The sequence below is a fragment of the Pungitius pungitius genome, chromosome 16 (genome assembly GCF_949316345.1).
Source record: "Pungitius pungitius chromosome 16, fPunPun2.1, whole genome shotgun sequence".
In the NCBI taxonomy this organism is placed as follows: Eukaryota; Metazoa; Chordata; class Actinopteri; order Perciformes; family Gasterosteidae; genus Pungitius; species Pungitius pungitius.
The window spans coordinates 13,672,510-13,686,452 of record NC_084915.1 but is presented as its reverse complement, the minus strand read 5'-3'; the positions used below and the strand labels follow the sequence as shown (position 1 = coordinate 13,686,452).

Genomic DNA, 13,943 nt, shown 5'->3' with positions numbered 1-13,943 from the left:
ACCTCAAAATTATTATTCCATAACAATATGTTGGATTATCAATATGTCTATATACATTTTAAAAACCTACATCGGGATGTCCTGATTCTCTGAGTGACATCTTTGGCTGGTCTACGGACCATTTCCTTTTATATCTAATTTGAAAATAGAGAAATTGGCCTGTGAATGTAATTGGAAGTTTTTGAAGGGCCTTCAATTTGAGAACCAACATTTCTCTATAATGAATCAATTATATCTCCATGGACAATTTTCTTTTAACCTTGTGCCCAATCCCAGTCTTTCCCCTAATCCTGAGCCCTGTGAGTCTATGAGGGCTTTAAATTGTTCCAATATGAACGGGACATCACTCTGCTGAGTAAAACATACCCCAGGCTATTTGGAGAAATTGCTTTGATGACAGCATGTATTTCGTGAATATATGAATACATATCGTCTGATTTCATGTTCCGTCCTCGTTACGTACATTTTTTACGTGCACCAGTCCCGTTTCTAGCGTCCCACTGCAGTGCCTTGTGGGTAAATTCTCTTGATTCTCTCCTGGTTCACGGACAGTGTTCACGAAGGCCTCTAAAAATGTCTAAATGCCTGAGAGACATCAAAACAATCCGCGGCGCGACAACGAGACGGAACCGACCCCTCGCGGAGTCAGCGGGAGCGCGCGTCAAACTCCACGTGCACGCGCGCACTGCGGAATCCCGCGCACGACTTCTGCTGACCTCCCCGCGGTGCCCTGCAGGGGGCGCCAGAGATCGACCGGTCTGGTTTCTGTTTTTTTTTTTCTCACACTGTCTGTTCAGTTTCACTCCGTGTAGGAAAACACGCATTATGCGCTGAAGACTCACGCACGCACATGTAAAAAAATGAAGCCCACATTTTTCTTCTTTTTCATCATTTGGTTTACAGAAACAGAGCTAAAGCCCCGCAAAGGTAAGTAAGGTATTTTGTCCTGATCAAAAGTGTTGAGTGCATGGCAATGTGAGTCAGATGGGGGAAGTTGGGAGGAATTTAGCAATGAAGCTGAACTAATATCTTTAAATAAACACCCTGAATGGTTCTAAGCGCAGTTTGAGGTTTGAGGTTTTATTCACATCTTTCTATCAGAAGCCATATGACGATAAGACGCTTGTTTCTTAATGGGCTGCAGGTCAGTTACATTCTGCAGTCGCCGTGCTGTTATCTGGTAGGATGACACTGAATCATGTTTGTGTTTACCAAATTGCTTTAGCTGTTGCCGTTGGGTCCGTCTGCACCGCACTTTACATCCTCCTCATGTTTGACCATCAGGGCTCGCAGTGCTATGCACTTTTAAAGACAAGACCTACAGTCCAGGAGACAGCTGGCATCCCTATCTGGAGCCCCTGGGATTCATGTTCTGCATGCGCTGTGTCTGTTCGGAGGTACTTTAAAAAAAAAAAAAAATCCCTTCTAAGCAAATGTAAAGGAATAATGCACCTGGGAGTCAAAGCTGTCTGTGGAGTCTTGTCCAGTCTCTTTCTCTCTCTCTCTGTTAAGGCAGGTCGTGTGAAATGTAGCACAACCAAGTGTCCAACTCTGCCATGTGAAAACCAAGTAGCCGAGCCTGGGCGGTGTTGTCCCAGATGCACAGGTAGACGGCCCCGAGACCACCTAATGAGAGTTTGGAGAGGTTTGTCGTGGTGACTTTGAACACGCTCCCGTCCGGTGTGATGTGCCCTCCTCAGATGAGCCCAGGGCCCCTGCAGGGCTGAGAGCCTCAGTGAAGTCATGCAGGCACAATGGAAGCATTTATCAGCCGGGGGAAACCTTCACGAAGCTCGACCTCTTCCCGTCCAGGCAAAGCAATCAGTGCGTCATGTGCACATGCTCTGTGAGTTGCATCTAATTGTGTACTTGTATTGATCTGGTGGAGGAATCTCTCTAAAACGCATGCAGTGTGTGAAGCCTGTAAAGTAGACGATTGGAGATGAGCTGAAGACATGTTATTTTTACACTGCTTTCAAGAGAAAAGTTATCATTTGCTCTGTAGACAATAAAAAAAGAAATGTACAGTATTTATCTTAATGTTGAAAGAAATATGACATCGAAGAGTTTATCACAATCCACCCTTAACAGCTCTGATCAGTAAAATAAAGCCAGATCTAAACCCAAATCACATTAAAAACTTAACGCAATGTCACCCTAAAAATGTCAGTTTATGCTCAGCACAGCTTTTTTAAATGACGTTGAATGTGCCTCTATTTGTACGATATGAAGGCTTCTTGTAAAGCAGCTGCTCATGTGTTAAAATGTCTCATATTTAAGGCAATGAAAGGTTGTAGAATTTCCAATTTGTTTGCTTTAACTCAGGTGGTGTTGATGCATAGCTCAGTGCTGCTAATGCGATGAAGTAAAACTGGAAATACTGTTCAATTCTATTTAATTCCTGCAGCTGGTGCTTTGAGTTGGGCTCAGTCTGGGCGAGGAAACAAAAAAAAAATGATGTTGGCAATCATTTATAAAACCAAAAGCAGACGTTGAAGAGAAAAGCAGATGTCATGTCAAAACTTGACACCAGCCTGGAGTTTTAAAGGTTGCACGGTGTGAGGAGTTAATTTTTTAGTTCATAAGTGGTGTTTGTTACCAGATGTTTCCACGGAGACAACACATAACAACGCAAACAGATTTATGGTGAAAATATAAGAGCAGCATATACCCTGATACATTTCCTTCCATGGATCTCTCGGTCAACATCAACTTATTTTTCTCAGAATGGAAACATCTTCTGCGGTCTGAAAACATGCCAAACGATCACCTGCTCCTCACCGCTCTCCGTCCCAGATACCTGCTGTTTGGTGTGTAAAGGTAATCACACCCCTCTGAGCTGAGAAAAATGACTCTCTTTTCAACCTGCAATAATATCTTGAGCATTGGGCCTGAACACGTTGAAAATGTTCTTCTCATATTAATGTGCATAGCAAAACGCAGTTGTAGATGCAACGTTTTATGCTGCCGTTTAATGGCGTTCAATGCAGTGGATCTGTAACGCGTGAACGCGCTGTCCGTACCTTCGTTTCCCCTCTCTGGTCTTTAGATCACGGCTCCAGCGGTTCATCGTTGACGGAGGATGGAAACCAGCAACTAAACAGAGGCGTAGTACGTCCTTCCATCACTTTCTGTATTTAACAACATGTGAAAATGCGGACCATCAGTTGACACTTTGATTACGGGACTTCGATTAAAGTCTCACAGGCGAGGGCCTGAGGTCACTACAAGCTTCAAGGGAGCTGCTCTGTAGCCCACGCTGACCTTTGACCTTACTGTGCCAATTCATTATTTCGACTTCACGTTATTTCTAAAACATCAACTTCTCAGTGATCTTTAAAAACAAAGCAGTCCAAATTTCCTGGAGGTCCTTGGTCCACTGGGTCTGATAAGATAAGACTGAATTACCATAATTCAAAGAATTTTTAATTTGGTCTGCAGAAGGTTTGAATGGGAGTGATTCAGCGTCCTGGAGCAAGGCTACAAACTCCTAATTGGGGGTTCAATTTGATGGTCTTTCATCTATTTCTTAGATATTAAAGCCAAGAGCTGAATAAATGACGGACAACCGTGTTTTTTCAGATTTTTTTTTCTATATCTGTGTTTACAAAAGAGGCATTCAGTCGACCGGTGCTCTGGAGAGCAGAGCAGCGCACGGTTCGACCGCGCCACTCCTTTCCATGTCAGGACTTCTCCTCGAGGCCTGAGCCTCGGTAGACTTAACCTCAAGGGGGCTTCCGAGACCACCGTGAAGATTTTGTTGCAGAGGAGACACCAGAGAGGTGAGACTTTGTCCGAAGCGGAAAAAACATCTCGCGCAGGTGTTTGACAATCACTTCCACGTGGAGCACAACGCTGGGATGTTTTTGATTTCCCCTCAGCCTGTTTGTACAACGGCAAGACGTACTCACACGGAGACATGTGGCACCCGGTTTTGGGGAAGGTCCTGGAATGCATCTTGTGCACTTGCACCGATGGCCTCCAGGACTGCAAGCGCCTCACGTGTCCCGCGCGGTACCCGTGCCAACATCCTACCAAGTCAGCTGGAAAGTGCTGCAAGACTTGTCCAGGTGATTAAATGCGGTCCACACGAGGAACTGTTTATGCTGACACGGTGTTGATTGCCCGTAAACACTATGCACATTGTCTGTTTTGTGTCTTTCAGAGAGCAGAGCTGGAAGTAACCAGACCCAGTGCTTCCTCGGACATAGGAACAGTCTCTCGGTGTATAAAGTAGACTCATCTTTGAAAGTGGATCCGACCGACGCAGTCAGGATCATTGCCGTTGAAAGGCAAAGTCCTGCTGAGGTTGAAGTGCAAGTTTGGGAGACTGTGGAAGGTACTGGAGCAGCTGGTGGGAACTACGAAAGAGCCATAGTTCAAACACCTGTAGATATCTAAACAGTGAATGGAGACGTAGTTTAGCACATAACCCGCCTTTTGTACGGATTAAATAAGAGTAAATATGGGAAGTTCTGTGGGTTTTTGATGTGATGCTTAAAGGATTTTGTCAGCAGATTAGCTGTTTCCTCCCTGTTTTAATTCTTTATGCTAAGCTATCAGCTGCTGAACCTTATGGTATAGACGGAGACAGAGCGGAATCAGGCTCTACTAAATCTGTTATTGTGCTTTTCTTGGCAGCATTTAAGTAAATATGCACACATGTCTCATTTGTGCATATTCCCATATTATAGTTTATGCCATACTTACAAACATTAGCAGGAATGCACACTATTGCTGCACGACATCTCATCTGTGTTCTTTATTTATACAGGTGTTTTACAATAAATGGAAATTAGTGACGTTCTAAGAAAAGATATTGTGGATCACCCTGAAAATTTCCCATTAATAACAAAACTTGATGAAGGTATTCTAGTTTTATTCTGCAAATACTTGAATTTGGTGAAATCCACCTGATCTCTTGGGTTTTGATGACTGATTTATAACTTTTTTCAGAGACGTGGAAAATATTTAAAGATGAGGGAGGAAGTCTGAGCACTGCTCCTAGGACCACAATCTGTGTAGACGTCCTTTGAGAGATGGTGACTTTCCTAAATCCCAAGCAGATACTAGACGTGTGTTCCCCCTCATTTCTTTCACATTGTTTCCCTCCTTTTGACACTTTTTATATCAATATTCCAGATATGTACATGGTTGACACACAGTACTTTATTCCTGTTGTGCATCATTGCTGTAATGCAAGTGGAATTCCACATGTTGTTAACTGATGACATTGAATGATTGAGGACATTTTGCAATCAGTATTTCTCAAACGAAACCTTTGTATTTTATTATCTGTTGAACAAAGGGCCACCGTTGGTTAAGAATGTAATGGTTTTTTAAAAGATGTTATATGATCATCAAAATATTTATTGTAAAATCAAAGGGGTTGTCCCCTTTTAAAAAGTGTTACCTTTGAATGATTTCTGTGTATATACATTTGTCAGATTTTATTTTTGCATTAATTAGAAAGAGGCTTTGCATCGAGGTTTGATTACACAGCTTTGTAATTGCGAGTAAAAAAACAACTTAATTCTGTTTCATATCAAAATATAGTCATTTTTAGAAATTGGTTGGTTAATCTAGTCATGTGACAGTTACCAGACAGTATATGAAGCATTGTGATCTCATCTACCTGTGCACTCATGTGGCACATAAGTTTCATGTGTGATTATTGAATTATACAGAGAATTTACACTTTCAATTGGCTATAAAATCAATTTAATCAATTTTTTCTTGGTCATCGGATGGCTCATGGTAAACGTAGTGGGGGAGATAAAGCTTATTGATCAAAGTGTAAGCCAAAAAATAGAATGAACAATGAACTACCAATGAATGTTAGGTTGAAAAATGTCATGGAAAAAAATATTAAGTTGAATAAAGTAATGGAAAAGAAAGTGAAAAATGTAGTGTCGAAAAAAGTAAAACAATATTAGGTTAAAAAAATGTCATAGGAAAAAAAATTAAACGTCAGCGTCAGAAATTGCATTGAAAGAAAAGGCCAAAAATAAGAAAAGAAATATATATATTTATACATACGGTTCAAAAAATGAATATTTGGTTGGAAAATGCGTTGACAGAAAAATGATATATCATGTCAAAACTAGATAAAAAGTGTTCAAGTATTTCCAAACCACAGTAAAATAAGTAGTGCTTCCAATCCAAGAACTGAAACTACTCAATTTCATGGAAATAATAAGAATGTCTTTTGGCTCCATGTGTGCAGTCTCTCCGTTTGATCAACAGCTGTCAGATCACCACCGTGGTCGCAGTGGCTCAGTGTGCGACTGTTGGACCGAGTGGGGGCTCTGTAACAACACTGCTCCCCTCCTCTGTGAACTCCCAGCCAGCGCTCTCCGCCTCTTCCACAGTCGCTCATTGTGTTTCCCGTTCACGCTTTGAGACACACAACTCTGTCTCGCGTGAAACAATATTTTGAAACGGACGCACTCCCCCCTTTGTGCGCCTTCATTACGCCCACAAAAAGCCGGGCGGTGTTTTTGTGTAGTTGGACCGGCCTCTCTCTCTGTTGGCTGAAGAGGCCGTTCCAGTCTGAAGGCCTGAGAGAAGGGGGGGGGGGGTCCTAAATCCGTATTCAACGTCTCCACGTCTCCATCTCCCAATGCACGCCATTGAATGAGGACCATGTTCACAGGTTCACGTGTTCGATGTCTTTCGTCTATTGTTTCTTTTTTGCATGCAAGTCTGAGCACATCCGCACTCAGAGGAGGCTTGAGTTTAATCTCGTGGGCCGATTCCGCTATGCATGCTTAGTTCTGGCTCCGGCCATTGCAACAGCCGGGGGCAGTCAGTAGGTATAAATCACGCAGTCGCTCCGGGTCTCTCTGTGTACGTGTGCTTCGCCCCCTGCTGCCCAGTGAGGCCCACATTCAGTGAGAAGTGATAAAAAAAAAGAAATGTGTGACTCTGGGGGGGAGGGAGGGGTCACGACTTGGCCCGGAGTTGGAGAAACTTCTGAGGGCTTTTGTGGCGAAAGTTAACACATCCTCAGAGAACATAAATCCAAGTTTTGACATACTTGGCGTTGAAGGGTTCCTCTGCAGGTACCTGAGCGGCGGCCTTTTCTGCGGGGGGGGGGGGGGGGGGGGGAAGCAGCCGGGTTGAACTCGTTTCCACGGATCACATGTCCTCGTGTGCCAAGCAGGTGGTTGGTTCCTTCGACATCCCCGCCGCCGTCGGCGAGGAAGTCGAGCGTTGCAAAAATCGGGCAGTCTTTTGATTCAAAGGGAGCCAAATTGCGTTAATTGAGTCTGATGGACGTGTTTGCTCTTGAGCACGGCGCTCAGCAGAACCCCCGAGTTCATACTTCATCAAAATATGATTTGGCGTCCGGTCAAGGGAACACGAACAATAACGGCGACACATGCGACGAACTCTAACGTCCCTCATCTCTCGCTCAGTTTCAGGGTCGTAACATTTAAACGAGTGCAGGCCATTAAAAGCGAAGCGCGACGAGACGCTTCACGGGAGAATCGGCGGCTCTGCGCGGTTGTGATCTTTCACTAATGAACGGCCTCTTTCCGGGCGCCGGCCAAAGAGCCGTCCCGGGGATTACATGACAAGCGTGTCACAGTTCAATTGTCCCGTCACAATGGGCCGATGAATAGGTCCCGGTCCGCAGTGAACTCGTTTGGCGCCCCGGAGTAATGAGGAGTGTCGATGAGGCATTCGGGCGCCTTCTTCCCTGAGCCAAATGCTGTGTCTGATTCTCCCACGGGGTTTATTATTATTCTCCAGGCTTTAACCGGTTGGCCTTCAAATTTTGTGAGAGTCAAACAAATCCAAACCCAAACACTTCCTCAGTGACGGCTGCTCCAGATGTGAGAATGTGCAGCGCTGGAACATCCACGGACAGAGATGAATACAAACTTATAGATGTATAAACAGAGATCCGTCTTGCCTCGGGACGCGAGCCATCGACGCCTCTCTCCACCGCGTCTTTTGTTATTTCTACCTTCTTGACTGTGTCTTGCTCTCCTGTCAGTGTGTTGTATCCCCCGAGCGAACGGATGGAAACGTGTTTTCAGTTAATAACTCACCTCATCGCTTTTTTACATTTCTTTTTTTTTATGTAAACAACAAAAAAGGGCAGCCAAGCTCTTTTTTTTTGTCTGCGTGTTTATTCTGTGTTGACGTCAATGTGAGGAAGAGTCCAATAAAAATAAAAAGAGACACGCGATACTAATGGCTTCCCTCTGCCGCTAAGGCTGTGCTTATCACAAGGAAACCCTTCGGAATAACAACTCATTTGTAAGAAGCAAATTGCAGACATGTGTGGATTGTGTGACTCTCTGCAGACTCCACGATGCCCCCCCCCCCCCAACGACAGACAACGCTGATAGGCAATAAATGCTAATCGAAGAAACTTGAAGAATTTTTAATGGCGTAAAGGTGTTTTTAGCAAAGAATAACCCTGATAAAATAATAGTGATGTCATCGGAGGGAGGTTTCAATGGAAGATGGCATCAAAGCTTCATTATGGGAAGTGGAGAGGATTTTTCCACCTTCGAACTAAAGGGACCAAAAAAAAAAAAAATCTGGTCACCTTCGTCTCTGCCGCTTCAATTTTGGTTGCACTTCCTCGCCGTGAGATCTCCTGTGAGTTCAGTCAAGCACCAGACGCGATGCTGAGATGACATCTTTGTCTTCTCCTTGTCAACCAATTGTCTGTGAGGGGTTTTCTGGGTCTGTGGTGAAGTCAGTAAATGCTCACGGACTTGCTTGCAGTATAACTGCCTTCACTTTGACTGTTCATCGCCTGAAGCTGTTGATATAAGTGTACACCTCTTGCACAATTCTCTGTCTAGAAATTCCAGCATGAAAACAGTGCACTCATTCAACCGTAGGTGGCCAAAGTTAAAAAAAAATGATCACTTTAAAAAAAATGACATGGAAACAGCATTCCGGGCAGCGGAAATAAATCCAGGCCAGGACTCACTGGCCAAAGAACTTCATCGAGTTACTCAAAGCGGCGCAAAGACTTGTTGTTGAGTTGAACCATCAGAGAAATATTGGGATTTTGATCAAATTCAATCACACCGAGGATCGGATGTCTCTAGCAGCTGTGCAGTCGAGTGCAAATACCTGCGTAACACAGACGAGCTCCTCTGAGCTGCAGTGGACTGGAAAACAGTCTTTCTGCAGCGTGTCAAAGCTCGGCCATTTGGCCCAGTGTTCCCATTACCAGCAAATACAGCGAAGAGGAAAAGAGCGAAGGTGGCCAGGTGGCCGGGCCCGTCGCGTAGAGCGGGGAACTCTGCTGAGCGTTAAGAGGTCAAACTTTTACACACATGAAACCACACGTTTGTGGAGGAAGACCACATGTTTTCGTTAAAGCAAAAAACAGATGTATATGAAATACTGTATATGGATAATAACTTTAGGTTTGAAAATGAAAATTAAATACGTGCCACAGAATGACAACAGACAGGTTCCCCCTCTTACTCTGTGTAATATTTTATTTCCCATACAGAAGCAGAGAAAAAAAACTCACACACACACAAATGTAGAAATGTAGAATCCCGTTTTTTTAGAGTAGCTATTGATTTCTTCCAGCTGGGCTGACCCTGCATTCCACATGTGCACGCTGCTCTGGAAAGGAGAAATCAAAGAGAGAATGAACAACGAAAACTACAAAACACTGTGATTGATGTGTACAGACATCTGCCTGGAGTCACTGTTCCACTCAATATTAACACATAACGCAGCACAGTTTAAGTATTTGCAGTATAAATGCTCTCAGGCTGATTTTAAGGGGTCACACATGTGACATCAAACCACACACACATCCTCAGCTTTAGTATTCATTGGTTGAAAAGAACACTTCTATTATGTCTAAGTCGTTTTTTCTTTTCTTTTTTCCAACACGGTTGGTGGTCTCATCAATTGCACTCACACCAATTTCCCCGCCTCTAGTTCTGGTCCGAGTGAACGCGGGCTGCTTGCTCCATGGTTTTCTTGTGGACCATCTCGTGCTTCCTCTTCATGTCCCCCAGCAGCGACAGAGCTTCCCTCTGCTCCCGCCCGCTGACACCGGCCCCCCGCACGGCGGCGCCTGCACGGCGTGGAACCACAGTGGTGCGTTACGTGGACGAAGGTCGCGAGAGGGAAGAGTCACGCTGATGATCGTCTCATTGTTTGCACAAATGTTGCGTACTCAGGGGGACTTTTCTGATGGTTGTGCTCTCCTTGATTTCCCCGAGCATTTGGTCAACCCTTGAGGTCGGCGGCTCGGTCGGCTTCGCGGCGGGGCGTTCCTTAACCTGTGTGCAGAAAGTGTCTCTTCAGAGGTCGTCCTTGGTCACCGCGGCCATGACTAGATTCATTGTGATGTTGAGTGTAAATACAAGTTTAAAAAAAAAAACCCTTCTCTCTCTCCTTCTGCATGGAATCTGGACAGTATCACGTGTTTGTTCGGGGTCTCTGTGAACGTTAAGACGCTTCAGTGTGTGTTGCAGCATCCGAACAGCAGTTTGAATTCCTGTTGAGACACAAGTGAATATTCTCCTTCAATGAGGTTTTTAAGGCTGGAGGAGGAAAACGGGGTGAAACTGCCGTCCTCACCGATGGGCTGCACCACATCAGGACTTGGTTTTTCCTCCGAGTCCATCCATCTTTCCTCGTTCCCTGCGGTTTGTTTGTCGACAGCTGGGAGATCACGCTCATATTCAGGAACATCTGTTGCCTGGACATGAAATAACATCCAGCAAAGCGGGAAAATGATCTACATCTAAAAGAGAGAGAGAGGGGGAGGGATTCAAAAAATGTAAAATACATACCTGAGTAGCAAAGAAGTGCTGTGTGTCGTCTCTGCTTTGCCCGCCTTCAGGTTCTGACGCTTTCTTCTTCTCCCTCCGGGCCGAACCAGGCACCTCCATCAACAACGGCTTCTTTGAGAACTCTGGGATCCTTTCCTCCACCTGTGTTGAAAAAAAAGAAGAAGAAGAAGAAATAAAGCAGATGAATCGCTCACTTTAATATTACAAAATCTGGAGGGTCGTGATCAGACGCCAGAGCAGGACACCAACCGTCCAGCTGGGATCGTCCCACAGCTTCAGTGGAGGCTTCAACGCCTCTCGAGCCACCTTCCGCTTTATCGTGATCCCCAGTCTCTCGTAGAGGTAATATGTCAGCAAGGGAGGGTCTCCTGTGTCCATTCAGAGACATAAAAGCATTGACATTTCGCAACTGATCTTTGAAAAAAGGAAAAGGCTCTCTTTTAGGAGGAGGGAAGGGTTACCACTTCTCAGCGTGGTCAGAGGGTTGGAGTGAATGTCCATTTCTCGAAGCATCGGGAAAAGAGCAACAGCCATCAGCGCTTCTTCTTCTGCAATCTGATGTCAAAAACAGAGACGCGTTGGTTCATTCTGACAGGGTGGGGGAGTCCCGGGTGATTTATTGTCACCCAATCATCCAACACACCTTGTTATCGGCTAAATTGAGGAACTGAAGCTCGGGTAGCGGGAAACTGGATTTTTCCTTGTTGGGAGCAGCAGAGATTTAAAATACCGAGAAACAAGGTGATGAAACATCTCAGAGAATAAATTTATAATCAATCAATCACCTGCGAGAGCCTCCTGAGGACGGTGTGAGGACTTGTCTCTGGATCGAGTGCTAAAGGGGGGAAAATGCTTTGGGTTTTTTTCTGAGGACGAAGAGGGAACTCATGGTGGTCGATTGTTAAGTTACTCACCAAGTCCCTCATCTTCAGATGGCTCTTCAACAGACCTCCGCCAAATATTTGAACACGCCGTCTGTTGCAAATACGGTATTTCAGAAATGAGGTTCCCCTTTAGGTTTAAATACTTTAGCCTGTGATTGACAATTATAAATGCTTCATGAATCTTTCCGCATATTTTGTTATTCATGGTGATAGTGGGCCATTCTCAATTGACTTGACAAACCTCTCACCTCTTAAGGTTTGCAAGACTGTTGAAGACTCCGGAGGACAGTTTGTTATCGTCAAGCATCAGGACTTCAAGAGCTTTAAACGTGGTGTCGTCCTCTCTATCTGGCCTGTGCACAAACGAAAACATATAAATATAATATGCACACCTTGCTGCAGTGAATGTGTATAGAACTTAACTACATTTGCTTCACCACAATCCGGAGGGAGAATTTTGGACATTTGTGCACCACCTCATGGTCAACATGAAAACCCGCATCTTAGGTTTGAGTTCTGTGAAAGAAACTATTTGGACGAGTTGCCGTGTTATGAAATTATACAATTCATTATTGGCTAAAGGACTCTGAATAGATTATTCATTCTTACTCATGAACTCTAACCATATAAAGGCATGCTAAGACTTATATAATGTATGATGTGCCTGTCTACTGTAGTGAAGTGGATTCCTTTGTGTGGATTTTATCTAGTTGATATAAATCCAATGAGGAAAGCAAAGCAAATATTGGCCAATAACGGCACAGATATCATCAGAGAGTCTCTGATCATAAGTGATGCCTTTTTCAAAATTAGAAGTAAGAGTGCTATAAATAAACCAACAGTGTCATGTGACGCCCTTTATCTAGTCACGCCTACATTGCTTCTTCATGAAAAATAAGGAACTAACCGTTCCGTTGGGTCCTGGGAGAATGAACCCAGATCAGGAGGAAGCTGATGAAGCCGATTTCCGGTCAGATGAAGAACTTTTAGACGTGGAAGACAATCGAGGGAAACAATACCGTCAGCTGACAAATTGTTGAAGGACAAATCCAAAACCTGTGAATAAATAAAGAGATGATTTATAAGTTATTGCTACACGGTTGCAGATTTGAAAAGATATGATGAATCAATTGAATGAAAACAAAAGGCTCTCAGGTTTACAGTGATATGGGGGTGTATCACGTTGTATGTATAGAAACAATACAAAACAACCAGTGTCTTTATTAAGTTTGTCCAAGTCAGCCATCTTACCTGGAGATTAGGGAAGTGAGCGGCATGGAACGTCATGTTGCGAAGCCCATTTAATGACAGGTTGAGTTCTCTCAAAGACTTAAAACTGCTAAAAGACCCTGTAGAAAAAGTTCCCCGAAAGTCAACGATCGTTTGCATGAGACCAGATCTTCTTCATAGTAAATATGCATGATGTTTAAGAGTAATCACCCAAAGAGAGGGAGTTAACAGACGCGTCTATGTAAGCTACATTGTCAAAGGCCTTGAGGTCTCCTGGTTTGACCTGTGTGCACAGAAAGGAGACACGCCGGATTCAATCACACGCTTCCAACATTTTGTTTTAATTGAAGGGCGGAGTGATACTTACAGAATTCAGGTTCCGCTCACTGACGTCAACAGAGCTGAGCTCACGCGGTTCATCGACGCGATGTAATTTGAGCTGCAAAAAGAAGTTTGTTATTTGGCGTCACCAATGGACGCCTGATCCATGACATTTTCAATCAAATAAATAGAAATCAGTACCTTACCAGGAAATTTCTATCCAATGTGTTACCACGAGGAGAATCTGCCCCATTATTGTTCTCACAATATTTATCGGCCTCGTCTATTTTTTGTTGCATATTCTTGTATTGCTGCTCCTCTTTCAATTTGTAGGCCTCAAACCAAAGACCACTACCTACAAGGGAAATACAATAGAACACAAACATATTCATAGGGTATTATTTTGAAGTTTACAAATTCAATCACCACGTAGGATTCCTGTGATTGTGGTTTTACATGCATGTTGGATATTTCATTTTTTATTTTCTTTGCTTAACTGACCTTCTTTCCTTTGTTAATGTCCGAGGTGGGAAACATTTGGTAGGTTTGCTCTGTCCATCATCGAATGCAGCTATCTCGTTTGCCGGTGAGACCCATCACAAACAATCCCCCCGAGAAGAACTGTACGCGACCATTTATAATACAACGTTAATATTCCTTCGGGCTACACTGTGGTGCCCTGTATCCTAGCAACAGCACGTAAAATGAG

The 13,943-nt window shown here is 44.0% G+C and overlaps 2 protein-coding genes across 4 annotated transcripts; one reads left to right on the top strand and one right to left on the bottom strand.

The window, feature by feature from the left end:
* Window positions 1-756: 756 nt before the first annotated feature.
* Window positions 757-6,499, top strand: chrdl2 (chordin-like 2). Its single transcript, XM_037466649.2, has 9 exons — window positions 757-927; window positions 1,285-1,397; window positions 1,513-1,606; window positions 1,701-1,846; window positions 2,727-2,820; window positions 3,050-3,111; window positions 3,614-3,782; window positions 3,882-4,070; window positions 4,166-6,499. Exons 1-9 carry the CDS (start codon window positions 861-863, stop codon window positions 4,399-4,401), a joined length of 1,170 nt encoding a protein of 389 aa, XP_037322546.2. The 5' UTR covers window positions 757-860; the 3' UTR covers window positions 4,402-6,499.
* A 2,959-nt stretch (window positions 6,500-9,458) lies between these two features.
* On the bottom strand, window positions 9,459-13,929 carry xrra1 (X-ray radiation resistance associated 1). Of its 3 annotated transcripts, none has more exons than XM_037467000.2 (18): window positions 13,736-13,929; window positions 13,441-13,589; window positions 13,281-13,352; window positions 13,124-13,196; window positions 12,935-13,032; window positions 12,591-12,739; window positions 11,932-12,036; window positions 11,714-11,832; window positions 11,585-11,634; window positions 11,443-11,499; window positions 11,261-11,354; window positions 11,049-11,167; window positions 10,800-10,940; window positions 10,585-10,705; window positions 10,386-10,501; window positions 10,178-10,283; window positions 9,917-10,075; window positions 9,459-9,612 (listed from the first exon to the last, which is right to left on the bottom strand). In XM_037467000.2, exons 2-17 carry the CDS (start codon window positions 13,531-13,533, stop codon window positions 9,933-9,935), a joined length of 1,656 nt encoding a protein of 551 aa, XP_037322897.2. In that variant the 5' UTR covers window positions 13,534-13,589; window positions 13,736-13,929; the 3' UTR covers window positions 9,459-9,612; window positions 9,917-9,932. The 3 variants fall into 3 exon arrangements, with proteins under 3 accessions (XP_037322897.2, XP_037322898.2, XP_062414086.1); XM_037467001.2 differs by having other exon boundaries at window positions 9,459-9,607; XM_062558102.1 differs by lacking the exon at window positions 13,736-13,929 and having other exon boundaries at window positions 13,436-13,561.
* Window positions 13,930-13,943: the final 14 nt, after the last annotated feature.

Coding starts and splice junctions, on each gene's coding strand:
- chrdl2 (XM_037466649.2), top strand. CDS start 861: ATGAAGCCCACATTTTTCTTCTTTTTCATCATTTGGTTTACAGAAACA. Junction 1,607..1,700: donor GTGTTGTCCCAGATGCACAG/GTAGACGGCCCC, acceptor TGCCCTCCTCAG/ATGAGCCCAGGGCCCCTGCA. Junction 1,847..2,726: donor GCGTCATGTGCACATGCTCT/GTGAGTTGCATC, acceptor TATTTTTCTCAG/AATGGAAACATCTTCTGCGG.
- xrra1 (XM_037467000.2), bottom strand. CDS start 13,533: ATGCAACAAAAAATAGACGAGGCCGATAAATATTGTGAGAACAATAAT. Junction 13,353..13,440: donor CATTGGATAGAAATTTCCTG/GTAAGGTACTGA, acceptor TTCTTTTTGCAG/CTCAAATTACATCGCGTCGA. Junction 11,500..11,584: donor TCCTCAGGAGGCTCTCGCAG/GTGATTGATTGA, acceptor GCTCCCAACAAG/GAAAAATCCAGTTTCCCGCT.